Source organism: Suricata suricatta, chromosome 13 (assembly GCF_006229205.1).
Source record: "Suricata suricatta isolate VVHF042 chromosome 13, meerkat_22Aug2017_6uvM2_HiC, whole genome shotgun sequence".
NCBI lineage: Eukaryota > Metazoa > Chordata > Mammalia > Carnivora > Herpestidae > Suricata > Suricata suricatta.
The window spans coordinates 17,334,669-17,353,867 of NC_043712.1; the positions used below are offsets into that span (position 1 = coordinate 17,334,669).

At 49.8% G+C, this 19,199-nt stretch overlaps 1 protein-coding gene across 1 annotated transcript in view; it reads right to left on the reverse strand.

Annotated features, from left to right (window-relative positions):
- Positions 1–19,199, reverse strand: part of PAPPA (pappalysin 1) — a gene marked incomplete at its 5' end in the record, with an annotated part of 251,587 nt that overhangs the window by 47,615 nt on the left and 184,773 nt on the right. Inside the window, 5 exons of the mRNA XM_029919628.1 lie at positions 3,260–3,443; positions 5,970–6,138; positions 15,496–15,709; positions 18,010–18,145; positions 19,067–19,180. Of these exons, the coding sequence (XP_029775488.1) occupies positions 3,260–3,443; positions 5,970–6,138; positions 15,496–15,709; positions 18,010–18,145; positions 19,067–19,180 (817 nt within the window). The remainder of the gene's footprint in view (positions 1–3,259; positions 3,444–5,969; positions 6,139–15,495; positions 15,710–18,009; positions 18,146–19,066; positions 19,181–19,199) is intronic.

Below are 19,199 nucleotides of genomic sequence, written 5' to 3' on the forward strand. Positions count from 1 at the left end.
TAAGTAATATTGCATTTTTATCCCTTTAATTAAATCTTTATAATTTTGAAGCTTTGTTGTTATTGTTGAACTTGATAATATGTTTCCTCTCATACATTTCTGTAGGTTCTACCAGTGCTTGTAGTGCTCATTTAGTAAAGTGTCTTGGCAGAAGTGATCTAAGGCTGTGAGTTTGCAGGATATTTTGTATACATCTTAAAGAGGGCTCAGAATTTACGTGAAAGTAAGGATAGTCAAAAATTCCCTGGGAATAGAAGGTTAAGTGCTTGTTATACCAGTTCCCAGGGGCTACACTAGTAACTGCCTGTCCTGGGGGGAGGGGGAGGGGAGGGCTTCTTGTCTGATGACATATATCTCTGGGTCCTAAGAAAAGCATGTCTTCCCAGCTCCCAGGACTATGGACCCTTCAGTGCAGACACTCCTACACCCATTTAACAGATGAGAGTATTGAGGCTCAGAGTCATGGAATAGCTCTTCTAAGATCAATAGCTGGGACAGAGCCAGGAGTGGAATCCCAGTCTGTTTGATTCTAATGTTAGTGGTCTTTTTGCTTACATTACACTGCAAGAAAGGAAAAACAAAGGGAGGATAGGGGAGGGAAACAAAACATGGGGGGGGGAGTTGTTAACCTCCTTGCCCCCTTGCTTGAGAATGGGGGTGGTGCATTAATAAGTTCATGAGTGAGGTACCTGGGCTGCCCCCCCCAGTTCTTACTGATTCACACTCCCACACAGACGTGTCATGGAAGGATGCTTCTCTGCACTCTCAAGGGAAGAACAAAGTTGGGATCAACAACTATCAAGATGGTGGTCCCTCTGGGGGCTCATTTCCACAGCAGGGTTGCCCTGCTTCTACCATAGTCAGTAGAGAAGCAATAGCAAAAGGGTCTGAGTCACTTTGACTAAGAACCATTATGAGCCACAATGGGGGCTATAATAATCAATGTTAATTTGCACACTGCTCCTTCCCAAAGGCCCCCGATTGAGAGGAGAAGTGTGATTTCTTGGGCTGGCGTTATTAGCACATGCCACATCTGGGCCAAGGGAAGGGGCTCAGACAGCCTGAAAGGTGGGGAGACTTACAATTTCCACTGTCTCTTCACCTCTCTCCAGCCTATGTCTTTTGAGTATCTTACATCAAATGTCTATAATTCCTTTATTCAAATCATCTTGGGTTAAAAAAGGGGACCTAAAGGGTACATCCCATTCAGTGCTTCCCGTTTTTCTTTTGGGGTAGGTTAGTGACATTGCTTGGTCTTTCATTAATTTCTTAAAAGAAACATTTCCTGCGGTATTACTTTTATCAATTTATCCAGCCATCTAGTCAAAACACGTTATTGTGTCTTATTAAGTGCAGGTTCTGGGCTTGCTGACAGCGGGATGTGAAAATGGATTAGACACAGCCACTACCCTTCAGGAACTCATGTCCAGTGATCATTGGAAACTCTGCTTCCCCCTGAAAATTTGGGGAAGCTATTGACTCTTTCCAATAACCTGAAACTCATGCCTGAAACTCATGATTACATAACTTGAAGTTCTATCGTTCTTTTATTTTTATTTTTATTTTTTGAGAGACAGCATGAGCACAGGACGGTCAGAGAGAGAGGGAGATACAGAAGCTGGAGACAGGCTCCAGGCTCTGAGCTGTCAGCACAGAGCCTGATGTAGGGCTCGAACCCACTAACCACGAGATCATGACCTGAGTTGAAGTCGGATATTTAACCAACTGAACCACCCAGGTGCCCCTATAGTTCTTGAACTCTAAGTTCAAGGGAATTCACAGACCTCCTGCCAATTCCCCTCATATCCCATGCAAGTTCACTTATCCCCCCGCTCAGAATGATCTACTGATGCTTGATGGCAGGACCCATCCAAGAGAGGACTCATGCTTGAGACAGATGTCATTCTGGGTGTCTCATAAAGGGACAATGTTCCCTTTGATATAGTAAGCAAAGCAGAGGGTCCTGGCACCTCTGAGAAATGGATATACAGGTCTTCCTCAACATATGATGGGTCACATCCTAATAAACCCAACATATGTTGAAAATATTGCAATTCAAAAATACATTTGTATTCTTAACCTACTGAACATCCTAGCTTAGCTCAGCCTACCTTAAACATGCTTGAAACACTTACATTAGCTTACAAAGTAGGACAAAATCATCAAACACAAAATCTATGTTATAATAATGTCCTGAATACCCCGTGTAATTTCTTGAATACTATGCTGAAGGTAGCAGCCAGAATGGCCCTGCAGGGACAGAGCTGGTTGTACAGGTATCAGTTGCAAGGTACCATGCCCAGCACCACCAGGCTGTGTCAGACTGCATCCTGCTAGCCCAGGAGAAGATCAAAATTCAGAATTCCAAGCACTGTTTCTACTGAATGGATGCCGCTTGTTTGCACCGTGAAAAAATTCTAAATTGAACCATCATAACTTGGAGATCGTGTGTCATGTCAAAACCCAGTAATCCAACTGGAAGCCAAGAGCAATGGTTCTGAAAATACCACTAACTTGCTCTGTGATTTGTACACGTTCCTTTCTTCCTCTCACTGGACCTCAGTTTTATCATGTTTCTAAATAATGTTATTCTAAGAGGTCTGACAACCCTTCTAGTCCTGACATTCTAGGTCACCCAGGCTGGCCTCTTCCCCATTTCCAAAATGTGGCCTCTTCTCCAGGAAGCCTGACTATGCCTCACTCACCTCAACACCTGATGTTGCCTAGGAGATCCTGGATCCCAGCAAGCACTCATTGCCCACACCTGCCCCTCTCCCAGCTGACCCTTCTTAAGAAGGAGCTGTGGCTTTGGTGACAGACACTCCTGGGCCCCAGTGTGGATCCCACCCCGGAGAGTGTGGCCTCGAACAAGTTCTTTACCCTCTCTGTGGCTCCATTTTCCTCCTCTGGATACTTATCTCTTAGGTTTACTGGGCCCTAATCCTATCTGGTGATCACTTCCAAATGCTACTCTCTTAGATTCTTTTCTTCCTCTCTCCCTCATCCCTGCCCTTCTCTCTTCCTTTCTGTAAGATTTGCAAGGGGGAGACTTCATTTTCATATTTATTCCCACTCTGCTTCCTCCTCCCCTGCACAGCCAGGCAGTTTCCATAAATTGCACCTGGGGAGGGGTGTCAGAGGAGCAGACAGAACCCCGCCCCTGCCCTTGGTGTTAGAGACCCAGGGGAGGGCCTGGGAGGCGCCTCCTGGTTTCCCACACAGGAAGTGGGGCCAAGCAGAACCAAAGGGCCCTTGATACCTTTCAATTGCGCTGGGTGACGGCACTGGAAGGAGCATGTGCGGCCAAAGGTGGTGCCTTTAAGGCAGGAGAAGGATGCGGCGTAGACATGATGCTGGTCCGGGATGCCACAGTCCACTGGCTCACACGTCACCTGCTTGTTCCACTTGCCCTCAGTGCAGGTGACCGTGATGCTGGGTCCCATCTGAAAGGCAGAGGTGGGCACAATAAGGGCGTGCAGACAGAATCCTGCATTTGGGAAAACACTCTTTTCCCCCAGTGACAGCTCAGAGTCTCATCCTGGCTCTAGGGGATCAATGCTTCAGCTCCCTTTTAACAATGCACACAACTGTTTGAAATTGGTAGCCCAGGTCCCATTCTCCAGATGCAGACACACTGAGGCTCAGAAACATTGATTCTCTCCAAGTGACACAGCTGTAAAGAGGAGACGTGGGACTTGAACTAAAGGCCACTCTCTTTTTTCTTATGTTTTTCTTTAAATTTTTCTATTTTTGAGAGACAGAGAGAGACAGCATGAGCAGGGGAGGCTGAGAGAGAGAGGCAGACACAGAATCCGAAGCAGGCTCCAGGCTCTGAGCTAGCTGTCAGCACAAAGCCTGCCACAGCACTCAAACCCACGAACCATGAGATCATGACCTGAGCTGAAGCCAGACGCTTAACTGACTGAGCCACTCAAGTGCCACTAAAGGCCACCCTCTTAACTGCTCCCTGGAGAGTCTCCCAGATTACTATACCCATTGTTGAGAATCTGAAGACTTGGACCTCTTGGAGCCTGATGACTTCTTTCCTGAAATAGTCTGTTGAAACATGACACAACAGTGGGTCACTGGCTCTCGATCTTTGTATCTTTTCTTGGCTCTGTAGGAGGTAATAGCGAGACTCTTGTTTTGGGTGGCACAGAGTGGGCCTTGCCCTGGGACAGTGGAGGCCTGGATGTGAGCCCTTTGAACTGTGAATCCATGGGCAGATCCCTCTCCTGACTTGAACTTGCCCATTGGGATGCTGAACCCAAGGGTGGCTCTAAGAGCCACTCCCTGCTCTGAGATCTGATGGTTCAGTAGTTGAGAGAGGTAGACATGAGCAAGGAAGAAGCCTGGGAGAAGCAAAAAGGGTTGACAGGGATTTGAACCAAATCAGAAGATGGCAGGGGCCCCGCGGGTGGAAGGGCGAGGCCAAGCTTCAGAGCCAAGGGAGGGACTGCCATTGGCAACCTACAGACTGCCTTTCAATGAGGAAGCCGCCAGATCCCAGGGGACTGGAGATGCCAAATGTTGATCTGGGATCTTAAAAGCAAAGGACACTTTTCCCCTCCTAAGCACACATCAAAGGGAGCAGAGGTCCTTTGCTGCCAAAACAGCCTAATTGTTTCCACAGGAGTTCAGACCTGCCACGTCTGACACAAGGAAGTAGGTGTCTAAGACAAGCGATCGAGGGCCCCAGGGCTCCCAAGTGGGACTCTGTTCAAGCCCAGGAGCTCTGTACGATGGCCTCCCCAGAGACAAGCAGCATCTGCTGTGTGTCTGCAGCATGGGGTGATGCCCACCGGTGGGGCCCTAAAAAAGGCTGCATCTACTGACAGATCTCAGGGCTTCTCGGCCCCCTCACCCCACTCCCCACAGCCACCTGACATCCCACAGTGGCATGTGGCTGAAGCAACATCCTGCCGCATCTCAAATCCACCCATGGCTACTCCCCTCGTGCAGGACACTCCCCTCCTCCATGAGCGCCTCTGATGACTTCTGAGGGCTCTCCCTGTGACCAGCATCACTACCAGACTCCAAGCCACACCCAAGCCACAGCCAGAGGACCTTTATCAACCATGATCTGACCAGGTCACCTTCTTCAACAGCTCTCGGCTACCCCTATAAGGATAAACCTCAATCTTCCTGACCAAGCTAACAGGACCTTGCACTGGTGGACCTTGCTTGCCCACCACCACAGCCCCTTCCCAGCCTCATTCTTAGGTGCATTCTAGAAAAAAGGATCAGTCTGTGGCATGCTTTTTCTCACGAACAGACTTCCATCTGCCATTTTGGCCTGTGCACAGAGCACCTATTTCTCCTCCCCGGCACACACCCTTGTGCCTACCTATCTGGCTGTTTTCAAAGTCACTTCTTCCAGGGTGAGGCCCTCTGGGGCCTCCACCCCACCCTGAACTTGCCTTTACCCATGTTTATCACACCGTGAGGTCATTACTCACTCATTGTTCCCGGCAACAGTCACTAGGCTCCTGAAGAGAAGAGCCCTGGTTTATCTTAGTGACATATTTTTTTCTTCTCTAGCACCTAGTATGGCATCTGGTTCCTGGTGAACAGCTGTGTTACAGTCTGTTTTACGACTGCCATGAATGAGCGAACACCTCACTGACTGAGGGCTCACCTCTTTCTAAAGCAGCCCACTCAACTGCAGCAGAGCTCTGCCTGGGAGGATTTCATTCCAAAATCAGCCCATGGTTGTGGGCTCCGCTCAGCCCATGGTTGTGCAGGTTTGTAACCCTCCCAAGACTCTGATACAGGTTGTATGGAACACTATTCTGCACAGAAACCATTGTCTCGGAAATTCCGGATGGGTGGGTTGATGCATTCACTCAACACATGTTGACGGAGTATTTCCCATGGCAGCACAGTCTGAACAGCAGCAGAGAGCATGCTCACACCTGGTCGGCCCCCCCTGGGGCTGGAGAGGGGCCCTGTGCCCAGCACCTGCGCACCTGGCTCTTGATGATGTCGTCGTCCCGCTGTATCTGGAGCACGTAACCTGTCCGGCAGCTCACGGTGCACCGGGCGCCGTGGTAGCGGTCGCTGCTGGAACAGTTGAGAGAAGCATTCTCCACCACCAGCTCTGGGCAGTCAGTGGCCTCACATGCAAAGTGCACGCAGCTGGGGAGAAAAAGGACAGGACGGTTAGAGCAAGTTGTCCTGCAGGATCACTGCACCCCGGCAGGGAGATAAAAGCTCAAGGCATCCTTCTCCAAAATCTCAGGAGGCTGAGATGGAGGAGAGGAAGACTCTGGAGGCAGCAAAGTGTACCATGGAGCATGACTTATGGAAACAGAGAAGCCAGGGTTCAAATCTTACAGAAAGCTATCCATGTTATGTATCTCCAAACCCTGCAGAACCTCAGTTTCTTCACCTGAGAAATGAGAATCATGATCACAGCAAGCATGCACTGAGTCTCTCACGTGCAGGCACCAAGATGAACGACAGCCTCTTTGTACTTGGTGAACAATCCTCACTTTGGAGGGTTGAGGTGAGAAATCAGGTCAGGAAAAGCAGGGAGCAGGATTCCTGGCACATAAAGACACTCCCAAAGTGGCAGCTAGTGGTATAAACAGGTCTATGCTCTATTACCCAGAAGCTGTGTGACTTCTGGCAAGGTAGGTCACCTCTCTGAGCTTCAGAGTACTCTCAAATTTGGCCAACCCACAGGGGGTCATGAGACCCAACTGAGGTGCTGATTGTAGAAGTCTTTTATAAACTGTAAAGTGATTTCTGGATTGTTGGTAAAGCTATGCAATGATCATGCCTTGCTTCTTGGTGTGGCTGCTGTTCTAATCTTGCTGATTTGAATTCTACCCACTCCTCAAGTCTGACCTCCACGTAAATTCTACAGGAAATTGTTTCCTATATTCCCTGTAGCCCCTGGGTTCCCAGGGGAGGTCCTTGGCAGGCATTCTGCCCTCCTTTCTCTGGCCTCATGCTTCATGCATTGAAAGCACGGGGGCCGGGTGCCCACCATGTGCCGGAATGTGTGCTAATCCTTAAGGAAATGGAAATATAAAATCCCTGTGCTGCATGTCTTTCCCCTTATGTTTACTGTTACACAGACACTCAGTAACTTTAGCGACTATTCACTGATTGCTTATGTACATGAGCTCACTCCATCCTCACAACACCCCTATGAGCTAAGTGTTATTCATTTTATGGTTGGAAAAATCGGGGACCGGTGAGATCAAGTTACTTGTTTAACTTCCCACCCAGATGTGTGGCTCCAAAGTCCTTGTTGTCAACCCTGCTCCACACCTGGACTAGAACTTTCCTGAGGGTAGAGATAATGCCTGTTCCATCTTGGTGCACTTTGCATTGCAATAAAGGTGCTTTGCATATGGTGGTGCTTCCTAAGTAGCAAGAAACTACTTGGGGAGGAGTGTGTGTCTCCCAATTGCTGTTAATCACTTTGAGGAGGTTGAGACATTGACTGGGAACACAGAAAGCTTGTAGAGGGTGGTTTTCTCTAATGTTTTCTTCTCTGACTCTGTCCACACCAATGCCTGCCACCGGGTAATGCAGAGAAAGCTAGATCTGCATTCAGAGCCTCAAGCCTTTCATTTTCCTGTTTTTAACTAGGAGACAGGGAGCGAGTGGTGACCAAACCAGCTTAAGAAGAAATTCCCATTTTTTTTATTGCTCCCCATTTCAGAATACCCCACTGAGGGTTTTATAGGAAAATAGTTACTCATCTCAGATGTGTTCTGTGCCTTGCTCACAAGTATGAGGAGAATCAAGGGGTAGGGGTTGGGGGTATGGAGATGAAAGCCTCCACACATCACAAATTCACTTTTTAAAATACTCAGAAAAGGGAAGCATTTGAGGGCCCAGACCCACACCAATGTGGGCTTTGCATCCCTGAATAACTTCCTTCCAAAAGGCGGCGCGAGAGAGGGATTAAGTGACATTTGCTGAGATCCTCCATTCTCTGCCCTCCTTCCTGCTCACCCGCCCCCCTCCCCCAGCTTCCCTTGCATGTGCCATGTGGACGCCTCTAAGAGACTGTAACTTTGGAGTCAACGCAAGGGCTCTGACACCAAACAATGCATCTGTTCACGGTGTATAAACGCTGCAGGCAAGAACCACATGGTTCCAATTTAAATAGGTTTACTCTGTAAGTGACCAGCTCCAGAGCTGGTCCTCTGACCTGTGCCTTACAGTGTGGCCATGCTCGCTCTGCACTCCCAGGATGATGGCCAGGGGCTCCGGGGGGCTCCGGGCTGCTCCGGGCTCTGGGGCCACAAAGGTAAAAGCAGCATGTACCTGTCGCCCACCCCCATGTCTCTGCACATGAATATTCTTCATAAGAAAAAGAATGAACTGAAACAATGGATTTCCTACAATTGAAAGGGCACAGGGCTTAAGGAACTGGGCAAATCCGGGCTCTACCCCCAGGACTGCCACTTATCGTTAACCTTGGAAAGTTACATACTACACTGAGCCTCAGTTTTCTCCTTCATGAAATGGAAGTACAGAGCCAATTTATCTCTCAAGAGTATCAACAGGGTGACATGTCAGCCACCCATTTGTCTATTCAACAGACCTTGAATGGGGGCCTTGCTGCACACGGGACACTGTTCTAAACCCTGGGGATACATGTATGATACCTGCCACCCATGTTTTTGAGGAAGAAGGACACGCACCCCAGAAAAGTCATAAAGAAGCCTGTTTCAGGTAGTGATATGCACATAAAGACCATGAGTGGGGAAATTATAGAGGACAGTTGGGGTTGGGGAAAAGGCACCACGTGCAGATGGGTTGGGGAGAGGAAGCCTCCATGAAGAGGGGACATCCGAACTAAGACCTGGATAAAATGGAGGGACAAGCCAAAGCAAAAGTGTGGAGCAGAGGGAATCCCAGGCAGCATAAAGAGCATGTGTAAAGGTCCAGGGCAGGATGGAGTTCCATGTGTTTGTACAATAGAAATGTCCATGCACAAGAAATGCTTTGGAAACTATGACACCTCAAGAAAAGATGGTTGCTCTGGCTCTCTCCGCTCTAAAAGGAAAATGTCCCTGGTCACATGAGTTATCCAACCAAAAGGTTTCACGGCCAAGAGACCAGGGTAGCATTGGATTAATGAGAAGTCAGGGTTGTTTTTTTTTTCTTTAATTGCAGGACTTCTCATAATCTTGAATGTTCTAATGAGCATTGTGGATTTCTGGAAGGGGCTAAGACAGACATCATTTCTCAAACTCTGATCACCTTTTCCAGTGTGTCCTTTCTGTTTTTCTTTGCTTTTTAAAAATTTTTTAGTATTTTTAAATTTATTTTTGAAAGAGAGAGACAGAAACAGCATGATCAGGAGAGGGTAGAAAGAGAAGGAGACACAGAATCTGAAGACAGGCTGTCAGCACAGAGCCCGATGCAGGGCATGAACCCACAAACCATGAGATCATGACCTGAGCTGAAGTCAGACGCTCAACTGACTGAGCCACCCAGGATTAGTGTATTCCAGAACACACTGTGGGGACTGAGGCATCCCCACTTTTTCAGCACATCTGTGCATGCCTGGCTCACAGGCTTGAAAACAGGGAGAAAGGAGGAAAGGAAGGGAATCAGTTCCAGGTGGGAGCCCCTGTGTTTTACCTACATCACCTGACATGCATCCTCACCATAACTTCTTGAGGTAGTACAATTACTCCCATTTTCAAGAAGAGGAAAGTGAGACTCAGTGAGTTTAGATGACTGGCCAAGGCACTCTGCGTGGACAAAATGTCAGTGCGGGTGTGCCCATCTGTCCCCTCAGCCCCTGCTCTTCTCTCTGCCTTCCCATTAGTTGGAAGGGTTGTATGAACACATTGTCCAAAAATGATAAACATAACCCCAAATGCCCCTCCCAAATAACTCCCCAACACAGCCCTGTCATTTCTGAAACACAAAAACAAAAATCAAAACAAGGAAAACAAAAGAAAAGCCTCTGTCTTCATTAAAAAAGGGGGGAGGATGGGGCACCTGGGTGGCTCAGTCTGTTGAGTGTCCAACTCTTGATCTCGGCTCAAGTCATGATCTTCACAGTTTGTGGGTTCAAACCCCTCATCTGGCTCTGCGCTGATGATGTACAGTTTGCTTGGGTTTCTGTCTCTCCTCTCTGCTCCTCCTCCACCGTGTGCGTGCTTGTGCGCTCTCTCTCTCTCTCTCTCTCTCTCTCTCTCTCTCTCTCTTTCTCTCAAGAAATAAATAAATAAACTTTAAAAAAGTCTTTAAAATATGATGGGCAATAAAGTAAGAAAGAAGGAAAAAGAAGACACTTCTCAGAGGGAGTACGTTGGCTGATCCAAGGGATGGGGGAAGGGGCATAGGTACTTTTATCAATGAAATTCTCACAGGTGGGTAAAGGAGGACACACATACACCATACAAAGGTAATTAGATACTTAAACATTTTTCTTCATATATATATATAATGTGTTTACTTATAGACCCAGGTTTCATATAGAGATAGATCCTTCAGTGATTCAATAGCCAACCCCTAACTGCTATTTCCTCTGCCCATGGAAATGGCCCCCAGTCATGTATCACAGGATCCAAAACTGCTCAACCAGGATCCAAAAGACTAGCACTGGAAGGGCTGCTGAGGATCCTGATCCTGGCTGCGTCCTTAGACTCTCAGTCCAAGTCCTGCAGCTACACGGTGGGGAAGGGGGATAATAACAAGAAGGCTGTATATAAATCACCATGGGTTAGCTCAGATGGAGACCATGGGAATGACAGCATGTCCTCACTGGAAACAGAGGGAAGATCACTGTGGCATCTTCCTAGTTCCACAGGGTGGCTGGGAAGGGAGACTGAGAAAGAGTGATTGAGATAGGTCTCCTTTTTCCCTTCCTGGGAATGCAGAGACTACTGGAAGGGATCCTGAAAGGCTCTTGAACCCTGGAATCCTGGAAGCCAGAGGTGGTGACCCAGGGGTGATGAGGCCAAGTCAGGGTCAGGATGTCAATGAGCTGTGTGGGGAGCCTGAGGGAGGCTGGATGAGCAGCGGCAGGTCACTACTGGCGCAGGTGGCCCATGGCACTGATCCCATCGTGTCTCCCCATCTGTCAATGTCTTTACAAGGAACACTCCTGATGTTTACATGTTGGCAACTAACTAGAGAAGAGGATTAATGGGGGCCAAACACACGCTGTTGGTGACCTCCTTTGGCCCCTGTGACAGGAGTCTTGAATGTTCAGATGAAGAGGAGTGTGCCATGCCTCTGGAGCCCCGAGAACTGGATTCCAATGCCTGTTCTGCTGCTGAGTGGCTGGTGGCCTTGGGGAACTCCCTTCCCTTGCTGGGACCTCATGGGAATGCAGAACCAGAGAGTCGATTAGAGGCTTCCCAGCTTTCAAGGACCATGACTTTATGAAGACAAAACAACAGAGGTATGTGATTTCGCAGCCCTTTGGAAAGGGGAAATCAGACTTTGATAATCCTAGTTATTGACTAGGATGTGGCAGCAGAGGAAGGCTGGAAGATGTCTGACAAGAATGGAGAGGAAGCAACGTCTAGGAGAAGTGTCAGGAGCATCTGGTACCTTCCAAGAGACACATGTGCTCAGCCCCAGCAGTTCCATCTGCAGGTGTGTCCCCCAGACCAGTGACTCCAACAGGTATCCTGAGAGGAGCTGATCCCCTCATGGGCTGCCCAACGCGGGGGAGCCTGTGGCCTCTGGCCACGAGAAGCTTCTTTATGGGCTCTGAACCTCATACAGGGATTCCTACACAGTCATCTGATGGGATGGGTACTCAACCCCACCCCACCCACAATCCAAGCCCAAGATGCCCATAAGGAGTCAATCTGGTCACATGAGGGGCACCTGGGTGGCTCAGTCGGTTGAGTGACTGACTTCGGCTCAGGTCATGATCTCACAGTTCATGGGTTGGGGCCCCGCATTGGGATCTGGGCTGACAGCTAGCTCTGAGCCTGGAGCCTGTCTTCAGATTCTGTCTGTCTGTCTGTCTGTCTGTCTGTCTCTCTCTCTCTCTCTCTCTCTCTCTGACCCCTCCCTGCTCATGCTGTCTCTCTCTCTCTCAAAAATAAATAAAACATTAAAAAATTTTTTAAAAATCTGGTGACATGAAGAATTGATTTCCTCCTAGAGTTGGCTTTCTAAAAGTTAGCTCCCTATCAGAACTGTCCTTCTGTGGGTGGGCTGGCATGGGAAAGTGGGAAGAGTTTGAGGCAGAAAAAGAAGGAATGCAAACAAGAACAGGTGCTGGAGGAAGGGAGGAAGCAAGGAAGGGAGGGAGAGAGGGAGAAGGGAGGGAGGGAGGAGGGAAAAAGAGGAGGAAGAAGGGAAGGAAGGAGGAAGGAGGAGTGAGGAAAGAGGGAGAAAGGAGGGACAGCGGTGGGAAAAAGGGAAGGAGGGAAAGAGGGAAGGGAAGAAAGAAGAAAAGAAAGAGGGAGGGAAGGAGGGAAGGAAGGAAGGGGAGAGAGAGGGAGGGAAGAAGAAAGAGGAAAAGAAGGAGGGCAGGAAGGAAGGAGGGAAGGAAGGGGAAAGGAAGGAGGAAGGGAGGGAAGGAGGAAAGAGAAAGGAAAGGAAAAGAAGGAAGAGAGGATGAGAGTTTGCTAATTGTGTAACCACATAGCCCACTGAATCTTGTAATAAACTCCTCAATCTCTGTTTAGAACCATAGGATAGTGTGTGTGTGTCTGTGTGTGCACGCGTGCATGTATGCATGTGTCAGACATGCTAGAGCCTCCATCCATGGTTGTGGCTTTTCTCATTGAAGAAGCCTCTTAACCCCTTCACCACCACCACTATGTGCACCCCTCCCCCCCCCCCCCCCGCCCCCATCTTTCCCCCTTTCCCTAGGTGTGGAGCTGGGATTTGGCTAGAATCCCACAACTAGACCTCTCATTTGAAACCTGATCCTGTTTTCTTGGGCCTCTGCATTTATTCCTAGGGCTGCACCGGGACTGGAGACCCTTGAATCTAGGTCAGAACACACCGCCTGAATTGATTTTGCTGTGGTGACGCTTCTCCCAGGGCAGCCCACTAGATATCACACTGCTCTCCGGAGAAGAGAATGGAAATGAGGAGGGAGAAGGGTGGGAGAGGAGGCAGAGTGGGCGGAGAGGGAGGGGAGGGAGGCGAGGCAGCAAGAAAGAGAATCAGTGGGGATGAGGGAGGGGTGGAGGGCTGGAGGCCGGGGAGGCAAGAACAGCCCCTTTCACTACCTGGGAACCAGCTGAGAGTCAAGTGGGCTGTTTCTACTAGAGCAGCTGAACTGTGTGCTATAAAAAGTGATGCTATTTACCTTGGTGTTTTGAGAATGAAGAAAAACATCCCATGGCTTTTTACAGTTGTTGCTTATTTCTCTTTTTTCTCCCCTCTCAGTTTGTTTGGTTTAGGCACATTTGTGCGGTCCTGACGATTTGGGTAAATGCCTCTACAGCTCTCCAGAAGCAGCTGCCTCCTTCTCCACCCCCCTGCCCCTCAGAGTACTCAGATAGTGGGGAGTCCTAGCCCCCCAGCCCCCCGATTGCTCAGTCCATCTTAGCCAGGTCCATGCTCAGGGCCGAGCCGCTGAGACCCTCAGAGCTGCAGCTCATACACCTCCCGTGGTCCCTCTGGGCATTCCTGACAAATCCTCTCGTCTCCTAGATGTGCTTGGCTCTGACGGGCACTGTGTGGCTTTTAGGGGCACGAAGTAGGATTCTGCCTCCAACTGCCTGGACCCCCTTGACTCACCCTCTCTGTCCCTACCTCGCAGGACAAGTGTGACAATGAACTAAAATAATGAAATAAGATAACAAAATGCATGTTGTTTCCTTCCCCCTGCATCTTACCCCTCTCCACTCTTGAGGACTGACTATAGACCATTTGAATCGGAAAGAACCACAGAGAACATTCAGCATACCATCATCCCCTGGATGGGGAAACTGAGGCCCAGGGATGCGGTATAATGGCTCGCAGACATACGACTGGTCAGACAGGGCAATGCTCTGACCCACTCAGTGCCCTTCTGCCGCGAGTCCAAGAACTCAACAAATATTAAACAATTGATTTGTTTCTGAGGTTAAACACTTGTAACTGTTTACTTCGGGCACAGGAACTGTTAATTAAGAATTCAAAGAAGCCAGCGCTGGCCTCAGTCAACTTGCCCATGGTCCCAGTGGCTGGTTAAGAATGGGGAATGTGTTGCAGAAAAGGTCTAATGGATTTGCATTTCCCACCGACATTGTTTCCCTGGGTTCTGAGAATTAACTTATTTTTATAGTCTACAGAGCCAGGGATGAAAAAGCCCTTTTAGTGTGAAATATAACAGTGGGTGATATTTAAGGAGCTCTTTTGCCTCCGAATGATTGCGACAGACTTTGCACAACAGAAGCTACAGACAGTGGGTGCAAAACAATGTGGGTTTTGCAACCACCTTTTGTGTCCCCTGTGGTGGCAAGGGCGTGGGAAAGGCAGTGGCCACCCCCCACCCTTTCCTCTTCTTGCTCCCAGGTATACAGGGCTGGGCTGGATCGCCTTTCAGAAGGCCTCACTCTGGGGGAGCCCACTGAGACCCCCCTCCTTTCTGTCTTTTCTGTCCCCTTCTGGATCTCATTAAACAAACGTGAGAGGTACTGTGTGAGCCTGGGCCCACCCTTCCCCTTTTGGGTCCCTGGGATTCTAGAGGGTAACACAGGCATTTGAGACATTTGGGATGTACTAGATGGTCTCCAGGGATTCTTCCGGCTATAAGAACTTCATGCAGAGTTCTGTGCAGAGAAGCACCACCGTCAGATCAGAGAGTGGCCAGAAATATTCTGTATGAATACATCACCTTTGCACCGTGCACCAACGGTCTACAAGAGGACTTTAATCTACGGTGCACCATTTAGCCTCCATGACCACCTGATGTGGTAGATATTATCCTCCATTTATTCCAAAATAGGAAAGGGAGACTCAGAAAAGTGAAGTGACTTGTCATGGGCACACAGGCAAGAAGGGGAACATTCAAACCCAGGTCAGAGCATCACCGTATTCTTTCCAGGAAACACCATACTCGCTCAGTGTCAGACCCCTAGACCACTCAGGAGCTAGGTCTGGGAAAGACAGAGAGATTTCCCCTATCATTGAAATACACAGTAAACTGGGAGGAAGCAAATACCAGTCTCCCTCCATCTGCCTAAACCTTCCAATATTTCAGAGCTGAAAGATCCACCTATCTTTTCTTTGTGCAAATAAGGATGCTGAGGCCAGGAGAGGGAAGGTAATGTGTACCATGCAAGCAGACCATTGTCAGTGCTGGGCCTGCGAGCCAGGTGAGGGGGTCTTTCCACCACCCATGCCTTCTCCACCCCTCACCCCTGGACTCTGGAGACTCGTGGGCCCCCCAGGCCCAAAGGCAGAGCCAGCCAGAGGCCAGAGGATGAAGAAGGGAGAAACATACAGACTTTTTACCGCAACGCACGCATCTAGGCAGTTCCAGAATGTGCCCATCTACTTCTGACTACAAAACGGCCCAGGGTGATGAGAGCCGGGGTCCCTTACCTCTGCTCGGCAGGGCTGTAGGCCTCCCCTCTCTGGCAGCTGCTCAGGGTGACGGGGTCAAAGTTGTCGAAGGAGCGGAGGGCCACCCCCGAGATGGCGACCAGGGGTGAACTGAAGCTCACACGCACCGCCTGGCTGTGGTAGAAGGGCTGGCTGAGGTCATGCACCACGCGGATAATCAGGGGATTGTTCCTGCAGCTCAGGACATGGAGGCCTGTCAGGAGAGACAGAGGGCCGAGGGGCCAGGCTCATTACTCAAGGCCAGTCACGCCCTCCCCAACGGGCCCTTCCCGAAGCCCCCAGACCCTTTCATGTCACTGCACAAAAGCACCATTGGGTGGCCAGTGGGGATTTTGAGTTTGATTGAAAGTTTCTTTGTCTGCCTTTTTCTCTTGGTTCCAAATCTTTCCAATCCCTTTGCCTCCCTGCCCCCTAAGCTCTCCCATCACCTAGCGCCCACAGCCCCCCTCCCTCCCGATGGCCACCTCTCAGACTAGCATCTCTGGCCCCAACCGCCCTCCCACACGGCATGAGGGCTGGATGGTCTGAGTTGCTAGCTTTCAGGCTGCCTTCCCAGTCTGCCATAATGATGGCGGAAATAATTCACAGCCGCACGCTCTTTCCAGGGTAAGAAGCCTGCTCTCAGGTTTCATCCAGGACCCAGGGGCAGCCCTGAGAGGTTGGGGACCTCTGCACCAACCTGGCAGATGTAAGGCTGAGAACAAAGGGCAGGAGGTGGCTTTCCAGGGGGACGCAGAGCAGCCAGGAGGGTAAAGTCCATGGTGACCCCAAGCTTGCTTCAGCCCAAAGCCCTCAGTTCATTCTAGAACAGGGAGCAGGTCCCCAGGCTTTGAGAAGGAAGGGAGAGGCGCGAGGGGAAAGGGCGCACCCAGAAGAGAGAAGGAGGCGACAGGGTGGGATGGGGTTGGAAAAGTGGACACTGGCTTTTGTGTCAGACGGACCTTGGTTCGAATCCTGGTTTAATCTACCCAGGAGGCGGCTATCACATCCTAACGAGGGGTCTCTAGCAAGCTCCTTAAACTCAGTTTCTGCATTTAAAACCAGGGACGATTCTAGGCACTTCCTGGCAGGCCTGCTCTGTTGGGACGCTTAGATCCCAATCCAGAAGACCCCTTTCTGTGGTTACTCAGAACAAGCACCTCACAGGGGGTACCGGGATGCTCAGGACAGGGGATGCTGCGGGGAAGGGACAGGGACACGTGCAGACCTCAGACGTGAAGCAGCTTCTGCGGACTGGACTTTCCCCCACTCCTCAGAGCCCTTAGCAATGCCAGGACAGCTATGAAAATATTTGCTTCTCACTTAGGGAAATTTCTCAGGCATCCAGATTAGCCCAGAGGGGTTTCCTTTCTCTTCCTTATTAATATGTCCCCCCTTGCCTCTAAAACTAACTAAATAAGTAAACATAAAACAAAACAAAAACTCTCCCTACTCCCTTGGCTTCTGCTTGACACTGCAGCGACCCCTTGCCTGCTGGCTTCATACGAGTCTTTCAAAGGAGCTCCTTGCGGAATGGTGCAGGCACAGCTTTGAAGCCCAACCTTCTAGGCTGGCCTAGAATTCCAAACACCTGGTGTGGCTGCCTGGAGGGAGGGGATCACGGGACATTCCCAGTGCCAGCTCTTGTGCGGGCCACAGTCACCGCAGCCCTAAGTAATATCTCATTTAATATCTCACTCCCATGATCTAGCAGCACCATGGTCCCTACTGTGCCTAAGAGGAAATCAAGCTGCCAGATGAGGTGCTCTGAGGTCAAGAAAAGCATTCAGCTCTGGTGCTGAGTGAGCAGCAGGGACGGGATTCAAGACTGTGCTGTCCACTCCGGGGCTGGGCTCTCTCCACGCATGGGTGTGCAGAGGGGTGTGCATGGGACAACTTGACAATGCTGGCCCTGGTCTGCCCACAGCTTCTCAGCAGGAGGGATCTGACTCTTCATCTGCCATCCCACTCCTGACACTGACCTTGTCTTATTCCTACTCCTACAGGGAGCATGACAGGTCATGCTGGAGGCACGGCTGCCACTGTCAGGCACTAAGGGACAGCTCCAGCCACGGGGTCAAGAGCCACGGCTACAATTTCAAAAACTTGTCTCCTCAGCTCTCTTCCTTGTCACCACCATGTAACCCAGGATCTCTCAGTGCCTCATGTTGAGTCTCAGGAACTGATACCTGGAGGAATGGCCTTTGCTCAGTCTCCTTCTCAGGGTCTTTTAAGGATCACCTGGGATGCCTGAGGTGAAAGGTGCCTTGCTGAAGGGAGGTATTGAAGGGAGGAGGACTTTGGCAGTGGCCCCTTATCCCCATATCTGCCAGATCTAGGCTTCCCTGGATATGCAAAATCCTCCTGATTTTGAGGTGACCAGAATGCCAAATGAAGAAACAAGAAAGAGGAAAGGGGAAGAAGGAAGAACTAGTTTTTAGCTGCTCCCCAACACCCACCCCGATCCCCAGGCAGATGTGGTACCAAGGGCAGCACGCATGAGAACATGCTCACCCAGATCGTGGCTCTGATCTTTGGTATCAAAGAGTTGGACGCTGATGGTCTCCTGCTTCTGGTCCCCATAGTAGGTCCCATCAGTCACCAGGTGGACAATGACAGCAGCAGCAACCATTGGCTGAGAAAAGTATGCCTGCAATGCAGAAGACACGGGAGGGTCACTCGTGAACTCAGGCACGTGGGTGGGGGAAGCAGCTGTGGGGCAGGGGTTTCAAGGAGAATCTCCCATTTCAGGGACTGGGACACTCATTAGGGGCCCATGATAGGAACAGGGAGGCAGAGAAACCTCATGGTGAAGAGCCCAGGCTCTGAGGCCAGAAACTCTGTTGCAGCCTGGCTCTGCTTCTGCTGAGCTGTGTGACTGCAAGTGGGAGCTCTGCCTCTCTGGGCCCTAGCTCCCTCGCCTCTAGGTGATGTTTTAAGTAAATAACTCTATCACAGGATGATTGTGAGGCTCCAATAAGATCAGGGGAACAAAGTGGCACAGGCTAAAAGCACAAAAAAAGTAATAATGTTTGTCATTTCTCCAGGCTAGCCTCTGAGACAAACCTAAATAACACACAGCCCTTGCATTGCTGCAGACTATGGAGTTCCAAGTAGGTCAGTCGTGTGCAAATCAAAAGTCACGATCATCCTTAGTCAGGAAGATGGACCCAGAGACAGCAAAATAACACCATGTGACAAGTGCCATCCAACCGATGACCAAACATGTGCAGGGCCAGAAGGGAGAAAACAGTCACTTCTCTCTGTGGGGATCAGTGAAGACTTCAAGGAGGAGAGGACAATCTTTAAAGGCCATGAACAATGAACAGAAGGTTCCAGGCCTAGAAAACGTATCCAAAATCTTTGTCAAAACAAGAATGACTAGGGGCATTCCACGAGCAAGGAAGGGATTCTATTTCAGGAAGCATCCTACTGTGAAGTGTTTTGTTCCTTGTTCTTACAATTAACACCCTCCATGAGTAGACAAACCATCTTTAGAAAGGGTCATAGGAGTTGGTACTTCCTGGGGGTCACTGCTGGAAACCCTAAATCTCTTCAAGCTTTGGCTTACCCGCAGCCAGAAGGTGGTCTGAGCCATCTGGGAGTATGGGTAGCTGACAGTACAAGGGTACCAGGCATGCTGGGAAATGCCTTCACTGAGATCTATCACCTTGGTTCGACACACCTGGAAAAAGATAAAGGAA